A 25,045-nucleotide genomic window follows, 5' to 3' on the forward strand; every position below is an offset into this window, starting at 1 on the left:
TGAGAGATGCTGGGAGTTGTAGTTCAGCAATACTTGGAGGCCAAGGTTACCCGCCTAGCTTTAGCAAGATGTAGGACTGTCCTTGATGTGCACCCACAGGTATTAGCATTCAGCCCTCATTCAGGTGGTCATTCAGGAGAAGAAAAATTAACAAGGGGTAATAGGGACATTGTACACAGTTATTTGGAATAGGGCTATGCGGTGCTTTGGATACAATTCAGAAATAGTGCTTTGGAATGTTTAGGAACACCGATTTAGCACTTGTCTGTGACCCGTTAAAACAGCTGCACCTTTTTCCACAGCCACACAGCTGCTGCAGAGAAGACTTCTGTTGCAGCCACGTGCTCCTGGAAATAGACGTGGCTATTTTAATGAGTCACAGCAAAACCCTGTTCACAGAAGAGGCTTACATGTGTGCTGAACTGGACTCATGGAGGTGCATTCTCTGGGCCTCTGTCTGATTAAAAGGCTTCCAGGGTATTACAGCCTCTTAACTGATTGCAATTGTATCGGTTTTATTGGCACATTTTACAACTCTTATTGTTTATATAGTTAATGAAGTCATACACTTTATACTTTTAGCTGCAGCTCGCTCCATGGAGTGTTTGTTTGAGAAGAAACTCAGGGTACAAATGGAATGTTTTTTAAAAAGGGACAAAAGGTATAAGAGAGGCTTCTCCAAACGGGTGCTCCCTGGTACGTTGAGCTTCCATGCTATCTGAGGGCTCTTGCAGTCCAACCAGTCTGGAGGGCACCAGTCAGGAAAGGCTATCTCAGCAATAGAAATGGGGCAGATAGCATTTGTACTGCACTAGCAACTGAGCTTATCAGTTTGTATTCTACCAAAGGGAAAATACGACGAGCAGGGATTAAACAGAACCTACACCAAATGTATCCCTGATTAGTACTGGAAATCCTATCTTTGAAAGAGAAATTAAGCTCTGGTCCTGCTTCCCCTCTGTGGGGGCTTGCCTGTTGAACGTCGGCCTTCACTTCGCTGCTTCCATTGATTAGCCCAGTCGTTGCGGTAAACCCCCAGGCGACCTGATGTTGTATTCAAAATCAGCTCAAGGTATACGCACAAAGGCCCTGGGATTATTTTAAGGACCTACAGAGCGGCATTCTGTGTATGGCAGCCCCAGAGGAGAAGCAGAGGGGTTTTCCCACTTGCAGCAAGGAGGAAGGCACTTAAATGCCACAGTCCATTAAAAACAACAGCAAACCAGTATATTAGCAAGAAGAGCTTTCATGCAGACTTACCCCAAATGCAGAAATATTACAAATATATGTTTAATGTGGATTGAATTAGAGCTGGGATCCTATACCTGATTTGGCCCCTTCCAGATGTTTTATACCACGACCTCCTGTCCGCATGGCCAATTTTATCTCTGGTAAAATAAAACTCATAAGCTCAGTTGCAGGAGATGTAGCCCGTAACATCTGGAAGGTACCAAATTGCTGATCCTGGAGGTACAAGATCTAATCAGATCTAATTTAATCCACATGATCATTGCATTTTCAGTGTTGTATATACTGATGTTTTGTCTGTTAGTGCCCCTTGGGAGGACACTGGATTTTTGTTGGTGATTTCAAAGTGGCTTTCACATGTTTTAATGACTTTCTACCATTGTCAGCAGTTTTGGAGAGGAATATATAAATTATTCCCTCCCACTCGTCCTGTTTTCAAATTGCTGTCCCTTTATCCTTACAGTAAGAATAAGCAGGCTGTGATTCTGGGAGTGAAAAAGGACACTTTGGATTCTTGGGAGGTCACTTTAGTTAAGTTGGTTTGTTTCCTTGTTTTGGATTTTTTGTTTTAGTCTCGTGGACTAGAAATCTGAAGACAGACCGGTCTCACAATACAGTGCTTAAAGTGCACCGTTTAAAACAGACTGTTTCCTTGGGCTAGAAATGCACCCTGAGCTTTAAGAATTCTCTCAGACTCTTAGCAGTATTTGCAAAGGCTGTTCTCAGCTTGTTCCCACCACAAGTGAATGCGTCCCTAAGGATTTTGGGGTGCCCCCTGCTGCCTTCACCCCCTTGTCTCCTCATTTGCAGTTCCAGGGCTGGGATCGGTCCCTTTTCACTTCAGCCCTTCGGTGCTTCCTTCGGAGCGGCTGTCGATGCCGGTGATCCACAAGCCCTTAGGACGGACCCGCTCGGAGCCTCTTCCCTCCAGCCCCAGGACAGTGCAGCAGCAGCTGGCCTACCAGCAGCACCACGCTCTCTTCCTGGAGCATCTGAAGCAGCAGACCCAATTGGGAAAGGTGGGCTCCGACTCAGGTCTCCGTCAGCAGCTGAGCAGGGAGATGTCATCCCAGGGAGCAGGGGAGAGGCTGTATTCCTCACACCACCCCATAAGGGATCTGATTCGTTTGGGGGCAGGTCTGCAAAGGAGACCCTCTTGGAGAAAGGCTCCCTGGCCGTTCATCTATATAAGATGCTTTTTAAGGACATGGGACCCTTTAAAACACAGGATAAGGAAGGCCTGGGATGGGCAATAGAGCATGCCCCCAGTTTTTCAAGGGTGTATCTAAAGCTGACTCTTTCAAATGAAGTGGTTATTAATAATTTTTTTAAAAAATAAATTGGGTAAAATTGCACAAGATGGATTGCTGGCAAAGCAAGGAAAAGGCACTTACTGTACTGAGGCAGACTGATAACATCCCAGGCCTGGAAGGCTTTGCAGTAATCAAAATACCATATATATGCACAGATAAGCTGAGAATTTTAGGTGCCCAAATGCACCCAAATAATTGGGTTTGGCTTATCTGCAGATGGGTTTATCTGCAAGTATATATGGTCGTACTTTTTTAAAAGTACCCATATTTCCCGTGTGTAGTACTCACAGATAAGTCCATCTGCGGATAAGCAGACCCTCCAATTTTTAACCAAAAGACCATCAAAAATGTGGGTGGCGCATGTTTCATGATACTTTGGTTAAAAATTCAAGGGTGGGCTTATATGTGAGTATATACGGTAGGCTGAACCTGAAGTCGCTTGCAAATCATTTGCATGTCCATAATGGGTGGTGACTGGGAGTCTGGTTTGCAGAGCTTACCTGCTCCTTCATGATTCTGTCCCCGCTTCACCACCCCCCTCCACTCCACAGCGCATGGCCAAATCCAGCGAGAAGCCTCGACTGCAGCAGATCCCCTCTTCCGAAGACATGGAGGCCGAGGCAGGAGGAGATCCAAGCGAGCAGCCCCAAGGCCAGGGGGACCCATCCCCAGCAGGAGGCAGCAGCAAGGAAGCAGAGAGGACCTCCAGGTTGGGCCAGCAGCCTCAAGAGGAGCTTGTCCTTCATCAGGTATTAGAAAGGAACTGGGAAGAGAGAACTTCAGTCAGAGTTTTCCATGCTGAATGTTAACAAAGATCAAGACTGCTTTGCTCCTGCTTCTGGCATTCTGCAGTTTGTCCTTCCTGCAGGCTGGGAGCCTAATTCTGTGAAACAATGATTGTTGGAAGATGTACTTTATTTTCTTACGTCTGCACACACATGCACATTGATGTGGCTGCTCCTGAACCACAATGATTGTGACGGAGTTAAATTTCCCTCCTTCCCCAAGAAAATGTTCTGTCCACACTCCTTTCATTTCCATCTGTTGTCTTGGAATGCCTTTGAACGTAACAGCCAACCATTTGAGCTACACTGAAGGCTTGGTTCCCTGTAATGTAACAGATTTCACATTCAACAGTAGATTTCCAACCAAATCATTTGTGTAATGATTATGCCAATGATGGAATAATGCCCATGATGTCATTTGTGCCCATTTATATCTTTTGCATAATGACATCTCACAGATTTAACTGTCTGTCAGATTTAACTGTCATGTTTAACAGACCTTCACAAATAACAGGCACACCCTCCCTACAATAAAAATATGGTTTCGCTGCTATTAACTGTAGTCCTAAATGCATTTCTTTAGAGAAGTAGGAATGTAAATCAGAAGGAAGGTAGTGGGTCTAAATTCCAAGCAGATATACCAAAGATTGTTCCTCTCTCATCATCATCATTTCTGCCCAGGGGGTGATCTCTCTCCATCTCCCTCGCGTTCTCACACACTCATGCACCCAACAGTAAGGCAATTGTGAGAGAGTGATTTGGGCTGCTTCTATTGACACCCCCCAAAACATCTTCTTCCAGCAGCTTTTGTCAACCTTGGGCTACAATATGGGTCTGCTCTGTGATTCCCTAGCACGCCTGGCCTGTGATCAGGGATGACAGCATTTTCCCAAAGCAAGGAAAGGCTGTGCCATTTAAAAATTGCCTTTTGATTTTCCTAGAAAGGTCTGAGCACATCTAGCCGCCTTCTCTGATCCCTAACGCAGAGCACCCCTTTTCCCTGTTCTTTTCTCTCTCTCATCTAATTATGTGGGATTGTGTCTTTGCCACCCAAATGCACTAGAGGGCAGCAGCTGCTAAGTCACGGCCTCAGCAGTCCTGCGCGGAAGCCTTCTGTTTCATTTTGGTGGACGGGGTGGGCAGGAGGAGTCCCCCACGAGACCTGGCTCTTAATTCTGTCCACAGGCACATTACGTCTGGGAACAACAGCAGCGCATACAACAGCAACAGCTCCTCCGAAGGCAGCCTGCCGCTGACTCGTTGCTGACCCCAGCGACACGGGGAGGCCACCGGCCCCTCTCCAGAGCTCACTCCTCACCCGCCCCGGCCACCGCCTGCCTACCTAGCCAGGACACGTCTTCCAAGGCAATCCCACTTCCGGTGCAAGAGCAGTCCATCAAACCGCGTTTCACCACAGGTAACATACCAAGTTTTTCCCTTGAGTGTCTGTAGATAGTTGTTTGTTTATTTGCTTATTTATTCCATTTATACAGCCGCCCCAATCAACACACAACTCAGGGCGGCGTACCCTGAGATACACACTGATGCTTCCCATCATTTTTGACAAATGTCTTGGACTGCAGCAGTTGGTAGCACTTAACTGAGCTTGGCTTATCTCCAAAAAGTTAAGCTGGGTTGGACCTGATTAGTACTAGGACGGAAGACCATCAGGAGATCCAAGGATGATGGGGTAGGCTGAGAAACTGAAAAAACATCCTGCAAGAAGGGAGTGGCAAGCTACTTCTGTATTGTTGTCAGGAAAACTGGATGTGATCATATGACTACAGGGGAGTTTTTACCTTTGGGGTTGTGCATTACAATACACGTGGGACTGTGGCCAGCAAGTTCTTTTCCCCATCCCTTTCTTCTATCAGATGTGGAACACCATCGTCTGTATGTGACATGTGATCCTTGCTATTGGTGTGCAAACCATGGTTTGTGGCATAATGTGAACCTGGTTGTGGTTTGCTCAAAAAACCATAGTTAAAACATGGCTTATTATTTTTATTTATTTTATTTATTTATTAAATTTGTCCCCGCCCATCTCCCCCCAGTGGGGGACTCTGGGCGGCTCACAGCTCATTAAAAACAATAAATAAACATACAATTAAAAGCCTCTATACACAATTACAAAAAATAAAAGAAGTTCTTTTCCCCATCACCTTCCTGTGATACATGATCTGGGGCCATGCTCAGATTCTCTTCCCTCCCCAGTTCCCTCTATCCCAAATGACTGCCTGCTTCCTGGGAGTGATCAGGAAGTGCATATTGTCAGGACTTTGAGCCATTATGGATCTGACACTTCAGTACGGGGCTGCAGTCACGTGATTTATGCTGAGAGAAGACAAGCCCCTCCCCTCCCCAAGAGTGAGTGGAAGAGAGTGAGCTCAAGTAATGTAGGGATCACGGGGCTTGGAAAGCCCACTTTATAGTACAGTATTCCACCCATCATCATCCATTAGCCTCAGCCAAATCTATTTCTTCGTCTCTTTTAGAGCAGATGTTTAATAGGCAGATAGAAGGCATGCCTATTTCTATTTTGCATTGGTGTAGTATTTTAGGCTATGTCAATATATACCCATGTTTCTCAACCTTGGCAACTTTAAGGTGTGTGGATTTCAAGTCCCAGAATTCTGGGACTTGAAATCCACACACCTTAAAGTTGCCACGGTTGAGAAACACAAGTACATACCCGTTGATGAAATGTTGCCTGGGATGCTACTGTTTTATTGGAATGATGTTATCTTTTTATTATATTGATTTTTAAAAATTGAAATGTGTGACACCTAGAAAAGTACACCATATGAAGCATTTAACTATAAATCTAGAGCTTGATATGTAATATAAAGAAGTAAGGAGTCTACCAAACCCCATTTAAAGTGCAGAAATTGTGTGTGATATAATCCACCCTGGATTATATTTCATCAGAATTCAAGTGGATGTCTGAATTTTATGTTGTGAATTCTTCCCCAGGTTTTAGAAAACAAAACTTTTTTGCACATGAGGGACTTAAACATCAAGAGAAAGATACACTAAACCTGTCCTCTTTCATATATTAGAATGCATGTAATTGTCATAATCATTATTTTTATTACAGCGAATAACACCCCATTCATATCCTAGAACTTTTAAGAGGAATGTTCTCAAGGGGTTAAGAAAAAAAAAATCTTCAGTCAAAAATTGTCCATCTGCAAAAAGTTTTATTTTTATTTATGTATTTATTATTTATTTATTTATACTTATCACATTTAGATGGCCACCCATCTCACACAAAGTGACTCTGGATGGCGTACAACGTTTAAATAAAACAGCAAATAGATTAAAAAACAGTCATTATAAAGGGATAAAAAGTAATTATTAAAATGAAAATATTATCAAAAATTTTAAAATACACAAACCTCACGGAGAGAGCAGAATATCAATCTCAGGGGAGCCATCTGAGAATGTCTCCGGTTCCCACAGACCCCCAGGCCTGATGACACAACCAGGTCTTGGGGGGCTTCCTAAACGACAGCAGGGAAGGGGCGAGCCTCACTTCGGGGGGAGAATGTGCCACAAGGAGGGAGCCACGGCAGAGAAGGCCCATCTCCTGGGACCCAAATGCAAGTCCCTGGCCCATGGAACCCATTGCACGCCTTCCCTGCCAGATCTAATGGGACGGACTGATCTGGGGAGAGGCGGTCCATCAGATAACCCAGCCCCATGCCATGAAGGCTTTAAAGGTCAAAACCAGCACCTTGAATTGGACCTGGAAGCAAACTGGCAGCTAACACAACTTGCGAAGCAGAGGTGTAATATGTGCTCTTCTAGGAGCACACGTAACTGTCTGTACCAGTTGAAGCTTCCAGATACTCTTCAAGGGCAGCCCCATGTAGATTATATTACAGTATCCAATCTGGAGGTGACTAGGGCATGAGTGACTCTGAGTAGAGCCTCCTGATCCAGGAAGGAGTGCGACTGACACACAACACAAAGCTGTGCAAAGGCCCTCCTAGCCATGGCTGCCATCTGCTCTTTGAGCAGGAGTCACAAGTCCAGGAGGACCCCCAGATTGCTCACCAGGTCTGTCTGGGGCAGTGCCACCTCACCCAGCACCAAAGATGGCACAGTCCTAGAAGCAGCAGCACCCAAAACCCAAAGCCACTCAGAGTTTCCAGGGTTCAGTTGAAGCCTGTTGTTCCCCATCCAGACCTTCACAGCCTCCAGACACCAGGATAAGGCATTCACAACATTGCTTAATTCGCCAGGGGCAGAGATGTATAGTTGGCTGTGGCAATGGATGAGCTCACCCAGCAGCCTCATTCAGATATTAAATAGGAGAGGAGGTGAGCACCGAACCCTGCCCACCCCACATAGTAGGGGCCAAGGGTGGGACCTCTCCTCCCCCATTATTCCTGTAGCAAACCTTTAAAGTCACAATTCCAAAGGCTGTCCTTTGTCCTAGAAAGATGGTCCCAGGTTCAAACTAGCTCTCAGGCCTCGCTGAGCCCACAGAAAAGTCATGCTTTGGGAGTGACTCGGACGCCTCTTGTCCTTCCGTTTTAGGGATCGTGTATGATTCTGTCATGCTGAAACATCAGTGCTCGTGTGGAGACAACAGCAACCATCCAGAGCACGCAGGCCGCATTCAGAGCATCTGGTCTCGCCTACAGGAGCGTGGCCTACGCAACCAGTGCGAGGTAGGGGGCAGCGCAGGCCAGATGTGAGTACGGAACAGTCCTCTACTCACCCAGTCCGATCGGCTGCCGTTTTAGATCTAGAATCTGAAGACGTGGGTGTGTTGGCTTTTCAGTAATTCTATAACTTTTGACTGATAGCTAATTTGGGTTTTTTTTGTTTTTTTTAAATGTACATTTCTGCACGGAAGGAGGGGACAGTGGGCCTTTTTTGTTTACAGAAATACGTTTTGGGCAACAGTTTTTCAGAGAGCTAAATGGCGTCTCACGCCACTGGTTGTTTAGCTTCAGTTAATTTCTGCAACAATATGGGCTAGAAACATATTTGAATCTAAACACGTTTTTCAGAGCATCCCATTGGGTTTTGATGCTCTCAGAACTTTAGCTTTAGTACAACTGGGAGTGGCAGTATTGCCTTCCTGTTATAGGATGAGAGAGGTGCTGTTACTTTCTAAAACATTAGAAAATCCAGAGTAGCTATTCAACAGCAGTGAGGTCAGTAGACCTCAGTTTAATAGAGGAAAGATTGCTAAAGAAGCAATATTTAAATTACTACACAGCATTAAACCAAAAGAGGAGTTAATTTTTGAGCCTTGCATTTGATTATGGGAGAAATACTGTTTATACACCTACCTCTTCCCTGGGATTTCATATAATTTTATTAGAAGGTCCCAAGTAGCAGTGGAGTTTTAAGTCTGTGTGTGTGCGTGCGTGCGCACATGCATGTGTGTAATTATCCGCTCAAATCAATTCACTGTAGGACAAAGACCTCTTCACTAAAGGTTACAGACCGCAATCTCTCTCACACTTCACTGCAGATTGATAGATATTTTTCAACTTCCCAGTCTAGGGCTGAGAGAGAGAGGTGGTTTATTATATGAATATTTGAATAGGCCAATTTTTTATTGAGCTATTGTAACTTGCAGATAGAACAGTACTTCATCTGCAGACATTAACAGATGGTAATACTTATCTCTCTGGTGTGAAAAAAAACTTCACTGTTGATTTTTGCACATCAGGCTGCTATAAAAGGCATAGGAGGGGGGCCATTTCTGGTCAGTTGGCTGCCCTCCAGTTTAACTGATTCCTCTACCCCTCTCTCCCTCACCCCCACCCCTCCAAAAATCTGGTTATTGTAGTTTGGTGAGGATGGTAAGGATTCTGCAGCCCTAGTTTCTAAGGTTCTCAAGAAAGTGTGGAAAACATAAGCCAGTCTTTTTCCTGTTTAAAGGAAAGGAAGCTTTTCTTGATGATGCATAAAACAGGTTGGAAATTAAGTTTTTAAAAAATTTCATATCCTCTCCTGTATCCACCTTCCAATCCATTTAAGAGGGGAGTTACACCAGAAAAAGAAAGTTGGGGAAGTCAGAGATAGGACAACCTTCTTCACACACCTTCATGTGGTTTTGACTGCAGTGCCCTGAAGCAACATTGGCTAGGAATTCTGAGTTTTGCAGTCCGGGTACATATGGGGAGCACTAGATTGGAAGTGTCAGAAGGGGAGAAGTTTAGAACCTTTTTCTGGAGGAACCTAACCTCAGTTAAAAGACAATACCCCAAGTTTCCATACCAAAGCAACAACTGCTTAGCCATGATTCCAGTTCTTTGCAAACATCTCTCCTTACAGCCCTCCCCCATCATCTTGTTTCTAGCCAGTGACTAAGGGTGTGCTTTAAAAACAATGCATATTTCCAGAGTTAAATGTTTATCCTCTGATGTACACATAAAACAATTATTAGTTTCTCAGAATGGCTTGTTAATTCAAAAGCATGTGATGGATTGAGCACCCATAAATTCTACCCTAGCCAGGTGTTCTGAAGATGCCTGTTTTGCAGATGCCCAACAGATGTGCATTTCATCAGAAGTATTCGCACATCTCAAGAACCGTTAGTTTCTTTTAAAACTATTCAATCCCCATATAGCTCAAACAAGAGATTTGGCTTTTTTCTTTATCCTCTGCTTCCTTATTTTACTTAGTATCTGCAAGGTAAGCTGTAGATTACCTCTTTTTTCCTAGCATTTGTTCCAAAAGATTGGCTAGGCGGACTATGCACATTCTTTGTTGAATGGACGGAATGTCCCTAGGCAACAGTAAGGTGCTTCCCCCTCAGGCCACAAATTCAGAAGGTTGTTCCAAGCATGGTAGTATCTTGATGGGTGAAATAGAGGGAGGAAAAAAAAACCCAGAATTGTTTCATCGGCCCATTGGGTGGATGTGGGACCAATTTGGAGAGGCCTTTTGGCATGATGGTTGTGTGCAACCTGTTTCAGTTGTGCTGATTTGGGAAAACTTCTTAGGAGCGTGTGTGCCATGAGTCAGAGCCATCTGATCTAACTTTGTCCATTCTTCAGAGAAGCCCTGCATTCGCTACCTTAAATGGTTGTCTCCTTTCAGAATGTGCCTCCCCCTTAAAGCAAGGCAAGGAGATGGTCTAGAGACAGCCTCAATGCCTGGAAAGACCAGAGTGCCTGCAGATGGCTCTGAAGCCAGTCCAAGCAGCTGAGAAGTCGAGCCCCAAATCCTAGAAATATTTTCTTCTTCTCAGAGCCTCGTTATTAAGTCCCCTATCATCTCAGTCAGCTTCCTGGGATATCTACACAAGCCTGTTTCGTTGTCTGGTTCTCGTGATGTAAACCAACCCTTGTTTTTCTGCTAGTGCCTTCGAGGACGCAAAGCCACTTTGGAGGAGTTGCAGTCCGTTCATGCTGAGCGTCACGTGCTGTTGTACGGGACTAACCCCCTCAGTCGCCTGAAGCTGGACAATGGGAAACTGGCAGGTAAGAGGCAATGTAATGTCTCCCTTCACCCAGGGACTGAAGTCAAGAAGAGCCGAAAAGGACAGTGTGAGCAAAACTTGCTTGAACCCTTTTGCAGTCTCTGTGTTGGCGTCCCTTGCAGATACACTCCACTAATAAACACTCTCCCAGGATTAACAGATGGGAAATGACTGAGATCCAGTCATTGTTGTGCTAGGGAGAAGAAATGGGAAATGTTTCAAGTGAAATGGAGCCTTCTCCTTTGCTGCATGCTTCTTGTTTCATTTGTCTGCTCATTTATTTATTTCATTTATATCCTACCTTTCTTCTAAGGAGCTCAAAGTGGCAGAAGGAGGGGGCGATCACCTCTCCTTTATATCCTCAAAATAATTCAATGAGGTAGATTGGATTGAGATATAGTGATTGACCCCAAGTCAGCCAGCATCTTCTGGTGTCCCTTGAATGAGGACTTCTCCAGTTCCAGTCCAACAGTCTAAAACACTGTCCCAACCCCAAAGTCACTTTTGCAAGCATCCCATGAGAAGATTGTGTTTGTTACATGACAGGAAACGTATAAATACATTGCGAAATTGACTCCTTTGATTAAAGAAAAGACATTGGCTTTTTTTCTATTTGGAAACTGCTCTTGGACTTTTTGCTTGAGACTGAAAGAAATGAAACTTTAATTTTGGGGTTTCATGATTGATATATCTTATAATTGAGCATGAAACTGAGCAAACTCAGGGAGGCAGTGAAGGACAGGAAGGCCTGGCGCAATATGGTTCATGGGGTCGCGAAGAGTCAGACACGACTTAACGACTGAACAATATCTTATAATTACAGAAATACTTTGCATTAGTTTCTCTTATACTTTTTGTTGATAAAGATTTATTTTGTATTATTTTAATTTTAAATATTAGAGTAAGAGGTGAATGTTTTTTATATCTATGCCTGTACCAAAGAAAGTCAGAAGTTATCTCTTTCTTCTTTTCTCACTTTTTTTCTTTTGTACTTTTTCTCTGCTCTTTTCTCTTTTTCTCTTTCCTTCTTTTTTCTATTTTTCTATTTTACTCTGTTGAAATTTAATAAAGTTTTTAAAAAATGGAAATGTATAAATATTTTAAATTAATGATAGATTAATTGAGAGGCCCCCATCTCTCTCTCTCTCTCTTTCTCTCTCTCTCTCTCTGATCTTCATATGTCCAAAATAACCTTTAAACTACACGCAGAAACTTTCTGTTCCAGATTTACCCTACCTTCCTATATGCATGCATGTATCTGTCCATAAATGTGTGCACAAACATGGTGTTTGCCTATTTCTACTCTCCCCCAAAGTAGGAAGAGCGTCTGTATGATATGTTGTGAGACCAATTCATCTGAAATAGCTTAACTCTAAGAACTCTACCTTGATGAAGATACAAAGTGTTCTCAAACTTGCCTCTTCACAGAACTAACATTCCTAGAGTTCCTTTGAATGTATTCTCCCCTTTTTCAGATGGTTTCTGTGTAGTGCTGTGGCACACTAAATGTCTGACTCCCATATACTTGATTACACCCCACTTGCCTTCTCTTACTTTCTTGCAGGAATCCTATCCCAGCGAATGTTTGTCATGCTGCCCTGTGGTGGACTTGGGGTAAGCATCTTCTCCAGCAGGCGGGATGGTTTCCACCAAAGATTCCTTCTCAAACCTTGTTTCCCATCACTACAGGCCCTTCAGTCTGAAGTTGGCTTGTGCCCTGGATTTCCAGGAAACAGAGGACTGGAATGCACAGGGGTGGAGGGGAGAGAGTTGGAAAGTTTTAGGCACAAAAAGAATTGCAGACGATCGGTCTGCCTGTTGCTAACTGGCACAGCCTGGCATCTAAAACGAGCTTAGAGAGTGCACTGCATGCGAGTTTAGGGTATGGATCAGAAGTTGAGGCAAACCCGGGATTCATTTGACCTCAGTCAGAGGGTGGAGTGTCCTTTCTAGCCACTTCTTTTTCACTCAGGCTGTGGGGGTCAAGCAGTGCCCTCCTCTATCTTTTCTTAATGGTTTTTCAGCCACGCCCTTTCCGGACTTTCCAGTCTGGTCCCTGGGTGGTTGAGGGCTGCCTGTATGCTTTTTCTCCAAATTGTCTTGTGAAGGGGGCTCTCTGAGGATTAAATGAACAAGCCAAAAGGAAAAGATTTGTGCCTGTCGCTTCCATAGCAGGATTGCTGCTTCCCCCAACATGCTATTCAATTCTCTCTCATCTGGGAGCTTTGGTAAATCAAAGGTGCCCCAAGAAACTGGAATAGGGATTCCAGTAAACAATCCCACCCACTTGCTCAATTTCAGAATGTTAAGGTCAAAATATTCCTAGACTGGAACAGTACCTTGGCAACTTCTGTTGATGGGCAAGGGAGGTTCCAATAAGCCCTTTGGTCAGAGAAGAGGTACCATGGACCTCTAAATGTGCTATCCCAACATTCAAATAGGTGAATTAGACAGAGGCTGTTTGAAGGCCAACTCATCTGGAGGGCTCCAGTTGTCTCTACCAAACTTGCCATACTGTTCTCTAGGTTATTGTGAAGTCATTGGGTCGTGTGTGAAACCCACCAGGGTTCTCTGTGTAGTTAGGACAAGATCTGGCTGTCATATCACATAGCATGTGATGGCTAATGGATTCAGCTCAATGTTTGGGAGGAATCTTAGTCAAATACACACACATACCAGCAAACCACCACATAAGGTCCCTTGTTTTTTCACCTTTCTTCAGTGTGTCCTTTTCTCCAGCCATCCACTGTCCTCCATGTCTAGTTCATGCAAAAGTGATTGATCTGTATTTGGGCAAATAAGAACTTACATACAATCATAGAGTTTGAAGGGGCCACTTATGCCACTGACACTAATTCTTGTCATAATAAACTAGATGCTAAGAGTTCTTGGCTAGACTTTTCCGTAACACACGATTTTCAGCATTGAATAGATTTTGTGTGAAGAGCCTTTCACCCAGTGAGCTCTGCCTACAGTCCAATGGTATAGCCCAGACCTTGGCTTTCTCCATTAGCAAGAATAGTGCTCTGTGCTGCTGGAATGATGATGGCCCACTGCACCACCTTCCATTTCTTTTCCCACTTCCATTCTGATGTTCAGACCCAGCCTTGTTTAGAAGTATTCCTAAGAAGGGTTGGGGGAATAGGGTTAGGTTGGAGAAAATCTCCCTGGCCCCTCCTTCTCTCTGTCTCTCATGTCCCTCCCTCTGGGCTCTCTGCCACGTTCACTTTCGTTCATCGCCTTCTTGCGTGCCTTCTTTTTTTTTCTCACTCTCTTTTTTCCAGGATGCTGCCTCCCCGACCATCCCTCTTCTCCTTCTCTTAACCTTTTGCTCCCTTTCTCTTGCTCTCTGTTCCTTCTTTCTTTCCCCTTCCTTTGTCCTTACTGACGGGGCTTGGATCCTCTCTTCCCCCTCCCTTGCACCCGGAGAGAAAGAGAGGGAGAGGGAGTGCGCGCCTGGAGCACTAAGGCAGAAGGCAGGCCCTGCTCACACATGGAGTTGATCAGAAGAGAATCTCTGAGGTTTTCCGGCTCTTACTTTGCCGATGACGTGATCCTGATCAAACCAAGATGTTTGTTTTTGAAAAAAAAAATCAAATAGAATCAAGAAGGTAAAAAGAATGGGTTCTTCCTGCCCCCAACTTTTGCAACTCTAGAGGGGGAATGCATTGGGAAAGCTGTCCTGCATGTTGGTGTCAGTGGAACCTGTGGGAGCCCAGCAAAGATGAAGAATTGGGGATGGGGTTGCTGTCTAGCCAGACTGTTGTTGTTGTTCATGAACTGGCACTTGTTGCATGCCAAGGGCTGCACCATCCTGATTTGCCCTCAAAGAGAGGATGTCCATTTCATAGAGATGGACTGGAAAGTTGATTTGATCAGAGAGTCCTGGGAAGAGCTGCTGTCTGAAGACAAGTCTCCTTGGTCCAAAGCTAGTGATGTGTCTGGCAGCTTTCCCACTGGCTCTGTTCTGCCCCATCCAGTGGGGGCTATATGCGTGTGTGTGTGCATATACCTCTAGTCGATATCGCGGGCTTATCTGTTGCTGTGTGTAGAAATGTAACCACAGGGCCCGTTCCAAATGCAGCATAGATTAACCTCGTCTTTGTCTCCTGCTGGGTCCAGGTGGACAGTGACACCATTTGGAATGAGCTGCACTCCAGCAACGCTGCACGGTGGGCAGCTGGCAGTGTGACGGAGCTGGCCTTCAAAGTGGCCAGTCGGCAGCTTAAGGTAAGAGGCTGGGACAGCAAGATGGACAGGGATATGCCCCGCCCCCAAACAACTTGAGGATTTCTAAGACACTCCAAGCAAAATAGCATGTGATTGTCACACAGGGGTTTCCAAAACATGTTTTTGTAGAGATAATGTGCATATGAAAGGGAGCTACATCATCTGCCCCTGCAGATCTGTCCATTCTCTTCTCTGTGGATCTCCTCTCCCCTTTCAAGGATTGGGGGGTTTTTTGGTTGGTTGGTTGGTTTTGGTTTTGTTTTGATTTTTTGGTGCCTTCAAGTCAGTGTTGACTCCTGGCAACTGCCTGGGCCAGTCCCTGCAGTTTTCTTGGCAAGGTTTTGGAAGTGGTTTGCCCTTGCCTGCTTCCCAGGGCTGAGAGAAAGGGACTGGCCCAAGGTCACCCAGCTGGCTTCATGCCTAAGGCAGGACTAGAACTCACAGTCTCCCGGTTTCTAGCCTGGTGCATTAACAACTACACCAAACTGGCTCTCTCCTTCAGGGTTGTTTTCCATCAACTCTATTTCTGGTTTCAAAGCTTGGGTGGACTACATCCACACCCGGCCTTGTGGGGCAACTGCTGGTATCTCAGCAGGGCCTTCAATTGATGTTGGGCATGGGATTAAAAATCCCCACTTCTCCTATCCTCACGTACACATCATCATCATCCTTGCTGGGCGTTCCAAAAGACTGAATAAAGACAGAATATGGATAAAGCCTGCAAAAGTTGAGCTGGTGTGTGGAAATAAATATGATTTCCATTGATGGTTCTGACAAGGATAATCAGAGTCCTCCCCCAGCCCCAAACTGATTTGAAGTCGTTACAGCACAGAACAGTTGCACATATATCTGAAGAGAGAGCAGGTGTTTCTAGTCCTCTTCTGATTAATGTCATTTTCTGTTAAAAACTTGCTCAAAATTAGATCCTCCAATGAAATCACAACTGCAGCTGGTTAAGCAGAAGGACCTTCTGTGGTGGCTCCAAGGCTTTGGCAACAGCTTCAGGGAGGTGTAGCAACGGTCTTTGTTGTTGGGTTTTCAAGGGAACAAATGCTCAATTATGTTCACAGGCATTTGGCAGCTGAACTGGGGAATGAGTTTTAATTGAATGTTTACCCACTTCAGTTGTCAGGCTGAACATTTTTTTGAGAGGAGGAAATACTCAGCCCCACCTGCTCAGACATTACTGGTCACCTTCTTCAGACCTGTTTTCAGCAGTTTTTATTCTCATCCTTTTCTTTGATGTAATTGTTTCCTTCTTCATAGAGGAATTCCATCCAATCAGGAAATGATTGTGATGATGTCATGGGGCTGTGTAGCTGATCAGATCTGACTAGTGATGACATCACTGAGCGTAAACAAAGCTGTTTTAATTAAAAGTAATAAAATAAAGGCTCCTACGAAACAGCTCAATTGTTCTCACTTTGCAGGACTGATCGTATTTTGTCTCTTCGAGGGCAAAATATTGCTGAAAAGAGGACACTTTTTATTATATTTGCAAAGGGCTGCTATTTTCATCTATCTGAACATAGCAGCTTTTAAAAATACAGATTGTTGTCAGTTTCTTTGGCTATATAGTTTAGTGGAGTGGGGCACAGTTGGGTTTTTACTGTTTTTGAAAAGTGCCTTAAGCTTAAAGAGAGGTATGCATAATAATACAACTTTAAATTGTGTCAAGCGCATTGAGCCAAAAGATGAGAAATTTAATAACTATTAAAGAGAAAATCATAAATGAGGAAAAAAAAATAGGTGATGTGAAAAAACCTTAACATTATCTTAGCTGCATTACCAATTAATGGTTGAATGCCAAGCAAGCTAGTTGCTCTTATGTCCTGAGGAAAACAGTGGGACTTAAATTAATCTTGTTTAATTTTTCACACTGCTTTCTTTGGGAACTAAATGTATGTTTCTTGCCCTGGATTTAAACTAAACTTTTTTTTCCATATCTTAAACATTTAATCTAACCATATTGTTATTACTAGTCCTTATAGTTGTAGTAATGTGTGGAATTCACATATATTTGTCAATTAATTGAGTGGTTTCTGTCATCTAAACAGGGAGGGGCTATTCTCACTCCCCCCCCCAGGTTCCTTAATACCTTAAAAACTTCTCTGGATTTTAGGGGGACAGGTAGTCCTTGTTCAGTGACTGCCTCATTTAGCAACAGTTTGCAGTTATGACAGTGATGAAAAAGTAACTTTATGACCAAACCTTGCACTTACAACCTTCGCAAATCTGTAAAGCAGAGGAAGGCTGAAGTAAGATCATAAGCACAGTCAGCGTTTCACTTAGCAGCCGCTTTGCTTAATGACCAAGTTGCCAGTCCCAATTGTGGTTGCTAAATAAGAACTACCTTTATGTGGGGAAGGTTGCAGAAAAGAGTATAGGAGAAGAAAATCCCATTGAACAAACACACAGCACTCAATCTAGCACATTTGAAATATTGCTTGAAAAAAATATTTGAACATTCATGGTTTACACTGTGAACATTTCAAAACAGAAAGCATTGAATTGTCATGCCTTTCCAATAGATAAGATGATGGTGATCCAACCACAATTAAGCACTTCCATGACCCATTGGTTTCACTAGAAATATGCTTACATTTTTCCTACTGAAATGAGTGGAATTTAAACAGAGGAGCAGTCACATATCATATGATCTCTAAACAAGGCTGACCACTGGATCATAGTAAATGCTTTTGTAAGCCAAAGCCCACTCTGAGCATTTGACAAAGCGATTGTCAAAATCAGTAGATCTTTCTGCCATTAATAGAAAAAGGAGTACTCTGACTACATTAGGCCCATAAAATACAGCCTCAGCACAGGAAGTGATATAACCACATCTTAAAAAGAAAATCCAGTTAAGGGATGAAAAAATCCAAACAGAAGAACAAGCCAGTAACGGAAACATCCTATTACTCACCTTTCAGACAAATAAACTGAGATATGATTCGAACAAATATAGCTTAATCCCACCCCCCTTACAATGACTGATCCAGTTAATGCTGCTTTCTCCATTTCTGTGAAACAGTTATTTTAAGTCCTCTACATGCTGATCGTGACAACAGTATTAACTGTGCTGCTTTGTTTCTTTAAAAAAACAATGTCTTACAGAACGGCTTCGCTGTCGTACGACCTCCAGGACACCATGCTGATCTCTCCACAGCAATGTAAGGAGAATCTCCTTTGTGTGCTCTCTCTTCTGCACTCCAATTGTTTCACTTTCTCTGGGACATCCCACCCCCAGCTGGAACCCAGATGCATTTGGTCTGTTCTTGACAGTGGTCAAGCTGGCTGAGAAGATTAGGGAATGCAGTCATAAATTGTAACGGATACATCTTAAGGAACACTGGACTTATGTTGGGTATACCTGAGATCTGATTAAGCAGGGTTGTAAGAGGGGCCGGAGTTCCATCCATTAGAGGCCACCATTTGTGATGCAAACAAAGAAGAAGACACAGGAAGGCACCAGGCTAGAAACTGGGAAACCGGGAGCTCTAGCCCCCCCCTTTGGCACAAAGCCAACTGGGTGACCTTGGGCCAGTCAATTTCTCTCAGCCCTAGGAAGGAGGCAAGGGCAAACCACTTCCAAAATCTTGCCAAGAAAACTGCAGGGGCTTGTCCAGGCAGTTGCCAGGAGTCAACACTGACTTGAAGGCACCAAAAAAAAAAAAGAGAGGTGGGGAGGGCAGGGCTCCAGTTGCATGATTATGACACCTATCTTGATGTTTTTATCCCCTCCATCCCTCTGGGCAGAAAAAGATAAGTAATAAAGTTAGCCAGTCTCTGCATGCCTTTTTTAATTTATTTATTCTCTGGACCATGATAGAAATCAAGACCAAGAGAAGCAGCCTGGTATCCTCCAGATGTTTTGTCCTAAAACTTCCCACAATCCCTTGCCACTGTCCAAATAGTTGGAAGTGAGGCTTGTAACAAAATGTTGAGATCTTGAAGTCTTAGGGGCCAGCCTGCCTTGCCCTCTTCCAGGTTACCCCATTCCATCCATCCCTGTCTATTACTTTCTATTTATTTTTTTCCTCCATTCTCCAGCCAGTCACCATTGTATTGGTTCAGTTCTCAGTGGACTCCTTTGAGCATTTCAGCACTGATTCCTACTTCCTCCTGGAAAATACTGTGGAACCTGCTGATACTTCGTTATGCATGGTTGGGGCCACTTTGGCTTCCCAAGAGTTCACGCTCTGAGAATGAATTCACTAGTAGCATTCAGGGTGATGAGTTGTTTATTAGGTCTTCATATAAGAAGCAATCAAGAGGTGTGTTGCTGGCTTTCAATAAATCTGTGAAAGGTCTCCAGTCAAAGCAATGCACCTGAAAGCTTTGTCTGCAGTATCTGACCAGGGGTGGCCCATTCCACACACAGGTTTTCCTGATACTGCCATTGCAAAGTAATGAATGTGGTATGGAGAAAGAGGCCAGTTACAGAATGTTTCCAGTTGAGTCGTGAGCTCAGTTTTTGGCACATCTCCACCAGAAGGCAGCCAAAATACACGTCCTTGTAATGCTAAGCCCAAATGCAGCACACAAGAGGAAGAGTGCAACCGGTGGCCCCCTTGTTGCTTAACACCTGGCCCACTTGGTCTCTGCAGGTGTTAGAAAGTGGGTCACACTTGTCCCTACTGTAAGATGCATCTTTGCATAACAAGAGGTTGGATCACTCAGTGGTGGCTGGAGTGTATGGGGGTGGGCAAGATGTCCCATAAATATATTTACTGCCTATTTTGGATGTTCACCGGCTTCCCGTTCTCCTTGTTCCTTGGCAGGGGTTTCTGTTTCTTCAATTCGGTGGCAATTGCAGCCAGGCAGCTCCAACAAAAAGGGAAAATCGGCAAGATACTGATTGTCGACTGGGTGAGTCCCTCTTCTCACTTGTCAGGCAGTAAATTTCTTATGATCCTCGAGGAAATGAAAAAAAAACTATCCCCAACTAATGCTCCTCTGATCTGCTGACCTACAATCCTCATAATCCCCTCTACCCAGTTGGTTGACTGAAAATGACAAGGGTCATATTCTAACATCAGTTGGGTTTGCCAGTACACTAGACATAGCAAAAATGGAATCACATTAATGCACTTGGGCAAAAGATGTTATGTGAACCCAGCAATTGTGTTTTGCTAACTTGGGTTTAACGTTGTGTGTGAATTTGGCCATCTGGAGGGCACAACATTGGAGGAAAGCTGTAGTAGGATGTAAAACAGAAGAGCACTGGCAGCTAATGGCCAACTAATAGGCCTCCTATATTCTCTCCACTTCCTCCCCCTCAGGATGTTCACCACGGTAATGGGACGCAGCAGGTATTCTACAGAGATCCGAATATCCTCTACATCTCCTTGCATCGTTATGACAATGGCAACTTCTTCCCTGGGAGCGGAGCAGCTGATGAGGTGATCTCCTGTTTAATGTATATCTTGGTTTCCACAAACCAGAATATTATTGACATGGGAGAAGGAATGTCACAAATTTGAGCACAATCCGACGATTGATAAATTTTTCCTTTGCAGACTTAGTAACATATCTCAACCCACTTGAACTATCTGCTAGATCAGGAACTGTTATGTGCCAGGAGTATGTCTTTGAATGCCGCCCCAAACCACATCCCTGTAAGATTGTGATAATGCAAATGTTAGGAAAACGCTTCTGTTAAAAAAAGAATTATTATTTCTTCCCATTTGGTTTTAAGTTATTTTATTGCATTTCTACCTGGCCTTATCTCTGAAAGCTCAAGGTGGTGGATGTGGCAATTTTCACTAATTCTGTCCCAGTAAAAGTTCTGTGAGATATGCTGGGCTAAGAGAGAGTGACTGGCCCAAAGTCTCCTAGGGAGCTCCATGCTGGAAAGGGACTTGAACCTGTATCTCCCCAGTTGCAATTCAACCCCTTAACCACTACCCATAATACAAACAAAACTAGACAAAGTAATTGATTAGTTCACATTAATATATGGCTGTAGCATCCTCACTCAAGGCCTCTCTGAGTTTGCAAGATCATAATGCTTTCATAATAGCAGAAGCCGCTGGGCTTCTTAAAGGCACAGGAGCCCTCCTAAGAAACAAGATCTGTCCCCTTTATGCTCTACTGCCCTTATCATCTACAATCCCTAAGCTGGTATGTCCTACCTGTTATTTCAAGTTCCTCTGTCTCTGGTTGGTATTTTTGCTTTTCTTGCCTTTGGGACTTTTAGGTTCCTCCTGGGATTTTTAGGTCTCTTGGACCTCTGCCCACCTAGTTTTTCTTTAATTTTACCCACAGACTCATCCTTCCCAGGGTTTTAATTCTAACTCAGCTGACAAGCATCGCTCTCTCAGAGTCTCGATCATCAGCTTTGTTCCCCAAGCAACTGGAATGTTGGTGAGCCCCAGCTCAGCCCATCCATATGGGAGACTTTGTTGGCTCCAGCTCAGAGAATATAGATGGGCCCTTGGAAATTCATTGGAATTTAAACAGCAATAGTTTCTGGCATTTACATACCACATCAACTCTTTTTTTTTTTTTAAGGCATTAGAAATGAAATGCACTTGAGGAACAAGAAGGTTCTCTGGAGAACCTCATTAAGCTACAGCTGAACATTTCCAGCTCTAAGAAGATGGTGAAGTTTGCCCCAGCTGAGGGTGTGGGGAGGGAGAATCGACTGGAGTTCTTTGGCATTTCAAATCTATCATGCTTTACAACCTGCTTTCAAAAGGGCTTAGTGCTGAGAGTGGCCAGGACTGGAGTTGGCCCCCATCTGGTTCTCATCTCTCCCTCCAAGCAGGAGATATCAAAGGGGCTGAAGCATTGTTTATGATGCCGCACAAATCCCTGGGAGACTGTGGCATATCACTCAAGGCTTCCCCCTCCCCACCACCCCCTTTATGAGCTGTTTCCCCCTCCTTCATCAGACACACTGTCAGTTTTGATGGTGTAACCCTGCCCCAATGGAGGGCTGCCACAGAATTCTCAACCCTTTCTCTTTTCTTGTCTTTTTCTTGCCCAGCTAGCAGACGTGGTGTGATTTGGAAGGGCACTTGCTTGCCCTTCAAGGAGGATTTCCTCCCACCCCATCCATTTTCTTCATTTCCCCCCTCCTCCTCCTCATGGAAAATGCCACTGTTCCCTCTTTCCTTTCACACACAAAGCCAGCCAGGTTCTGGATTGTATCCCCAAAATGAGGAAGGCGACAGAGTTTTCTCTTGGAGTAAACCAGGCCTTTGTCTAGGTCAGAAGCCTACTACTCAAAAAGTTAACAGAGCTATATTTCGCATGTATAAGTTTGCCTGTTCTGTGTTGCATTCATGCCTTGTCTTAATGGGAATAAAACATTGGATGCTGGGGCATGCATTGGCCACGGGCTTGTCTTTGGAATGACCAAGCGTGCCATAAGAGGTTAATAACCATTTACAAGCAGTCCCCAACATTTCTGTGATGTCATACAAGCTTAGAGGAAACCTAGCCTCCCCCCTCCCCCAAATTTTAGAAAACTGGACTTTCTTCTTTGTAGGAGAGAAAAAGAGAAAGGTCAGTGTACTTCTGCACAAAAAACTACAGAACATTCTTCCTTTGCAAGCAATTTTAAGTGTAACACTGCACATGAATATTTTGTTAAGCTGCTGTTGCCTGTATTGTACATTAGGACAGTATAGATACTGCATTATGTAGTACTTGGGATTTGATTCCCAAAGGATACTGTGTGTTTGATGTACAGTAAGGCTATACAGCACTCCAGAAATGATGCAGAAACAGTTCTTCAGTTCATGCAGGATCACCAATTTAGCACCTGCCTGCAACTGTGTCTTTTTAAACTGTTTAAAGCAGCTATGTCTTTTCACAGGCTCATAAGGCAACTTAAGAGAACAGTTCTGTGATCTTGGGGGGGAACATGGCTGTTTTAAAGAGTTGCAGGCAAGTGAACCACCTTCTCTGAATTAATTCTGAAGTACTGCACAGCTCTACCACACACCAAATGTGGGTGTGTCCTCAGGCAGCGGTGTATTTTACCTGAATAAACCATGAGGCTGTTAAAAGCAATCTCAGACAATCCTTTCCCCTTTCCTGGAATTCTCTGGGGAAGCCTCATCACAGACTTCATCTTTGGAGAAGATTACAGCTTGTTTTGGGGGGAAAAAGATGAAAAAAGAATCAGAAAAACAAACAAGCAGGTCTTTTTCAGAGGTGACACTGCAGTTCTTACTAGAGACTCATGAGGTCACATCTTTGTCTGTATAATCCCAGATCTCCCTCTGCTCCTTGCCATTGCAGGTACTTTTTTATCATGCATTTCTTTGATTTGAAAATTCTTCTGTACATAACTTTCAGCCCCTCTTTAATTGGAAAAGTTTTGGGTGGCAAAAATTAATATTGACATTGCCTAGGACATTGTTTCCTGAAATGACATTTGGATGTGAACTTTGGAATTGATTCTGTAGTCTCATGCAGTATGGGAAGTAGCCAGGTTAAATTTATAATAGAAAAATGTTCATCCTTATGATTGGAAAAAATGTATGTGTCCTTTTCTGGGGGTGATGGAGGATGTTTGCCTTGACTACCCCCCAGTTGTTGTTGTTTTTGAGAATGCAGTAAATAAATGCTTTATTGCAGAGAAAGAATCCCCAAAGAAGTGGTCATTTAATTCTAAGAGATTTGTGGATGTGTTGGGAAAAAAAAATCTCAGTAGTTAGAGATGTGAAATCTGATTTCTTATCATAGAAAAATGCAGTACTCGGGCTTCCTTTCTAGTTTCTTGTGCCCTAAGAAATTGTGGGTTCCAAATAATGCCTCCCACCCCCACCCCCCAAAAAAGAAAAAAATTAAATGTTCAGTGCACATGATCATTCACTGGGATATGATTACTCAGAAGCGAAACCATAAGGAGGGTTAAGGAAGCATCTGCAAACTGCTGTTTTCCGGTTACTGGGTGTGGGCCATCTTTCCAGTGCTGAACATATATTAAAGTTGGGGTTGGGGTATCTTTTGGGTTAATTATCTTGGACATCAGGATCCCCAGCATGGTTGCAGTGAGGCTGTTCAGTTGCTCCAGAGATGTGGTCATCTCAGCCGTGGGGACCTAACTTGCTCCCTGTTTTTCTCTTTCAGGTGGGCTCCGGGGCTGGAGAGGGCTTCACCGTCAACGTCGCTTGGACAGGGGGCCTTGATCCCCCCATGGGGGATCCAGAGTATTTGGCAGCTTTCCGGTAGGCCTTCCCGCTGCAGACTTGGACACAATGCCCGTTCTTCCAGTAGGGCCCTGTTGACTTATGTTCGCAAAGGCTGCTCTGAATAACATTTTAGTTGCGATGGAACAGTTTAATTTTAGCCTGACTGGGGTGGGGTGGGGTGGGGTGCGGTTGGGTGGAGTGGGGGGTTGGGGAACAGGAAGAAAGGAGCAGGCAAGCAGAGCAACTTTCTCCAAGCTGGTGCTCCCCAGATGTGTGAGATGACAACTTGTTTCATCTGGCACCATGTTGGGGATAATTCAAGGAAAGCATCTGGCGAGCTCGCTCCACTTTAGGCCAGATTTAAGTGTGCTTTGTTCCTCCTTACAAAATCTCAGCTCCCGTGCTAATCCTGGAGCTGAGCTTATCGTTTGATGTAAGACCCAAACCCTTTGCTGCCCGAGGACCAAAGATCAGAACAGAGGAACAAAGTAGGCAGTATGATTTATTGGAATATGTTTACTTTTAGTAGCATGTAGGAACATTGTCTAAAGGACTACAAGCATGCCTGTTTTCCTTGGCTGATTGTTCTCATGTGGGACGGGAAGGCAGGGGACGGGGCAGGCAGAACTTCAGAGTCAAGGAAGGAAGCCTAAGAGTGTTTGTACTTGGAAGTCAGTCTCATGAAATCCAGTGGGATTCCTTCCAAATAAACACGATTAAACATAGGACCAGGCTGTAAATCTTTCTTTCCCGGGTTGTCAGAAGTTGCACGCACACCTCTGCTGGTAGCTCTGACACACTTTCTCCATCTCCTCTCCCCACTCCATTGGCCTACAGTCCTGGCTGCTCCTACCAGACCTTCTGAAA

At 44.1% G+C, this 25,045-nt stretch overlaps 1 protein-coding gene across 5 annotated transcripts in view; it reads left to right on the forward strand.

Annotated features, from left to right (window-relative positions):
• Positions 1–25,045, forward strand: part of HDAC7 (histone deacetylase 7) — a 201,146-nt gene that overhangs the window by 164,418 nt on the left and 11,683 nt on the right. For all 5 annotated transcript variants that reach the window (XM_088137920.1, XM_088137919.1, XM_088137918.1 and 2 more), the window contains 11 exons: positions 2,059–2,267; positions 3,113–3,310; positions 4,532–4,763; positions 7,892–8,025; positions 10,680–10,800; positions 12,364–12,413; positions 14,922–15,029; positions 18,144–18,199; positions 19,811–19,898; positions 20,312–20,431; positions 24,117–24,214. In XM_088137920.1, the coding sequence (XP_087994046.1) occupies positions 2,059–2,267; positions 3,113–3,310; positions 4,532–4,763; positions 7,892–8,025; positions 10,680–10,800; positions 12,364–12,413; positions 14,922–15,029; positions 18,144–18,199; positions 19,811–19,898; positions 20,312–20,431; positions 24,117–24,214 (1,414 nt within the window). The remainder of the gene's footprint in view (positions 1–2,058; positions 2,268–3,112; positions 3,311–4,531; positions 4,764–7,891; positions 8,026–10,679; positions 10,801–12,363; positions 12,414–14,921; positions 15,030–18,143; positions 18,200–19,810; positions 19,899–20,311; positions 20,432–24,116; positions 24,215–25,045) is intronic.

Source organism: Python bivittatus, unplaced genomic scaffold, assembly GCF_059951505.1.
Source record: "Python bivittatus isolate LINGU-HERP-01145 unplaced genomic scaffold, Pbiv_v1 ctg000220_np1212, whole genome shotgun sequence".
In the NCBI taxonomy this organism is placed as follows: domain Eukaryota; kingdom Metazoa; phylum Chordata; class Lepidosauria; order Squamata; family Pythonidae; genus Python; species Python bivittatus.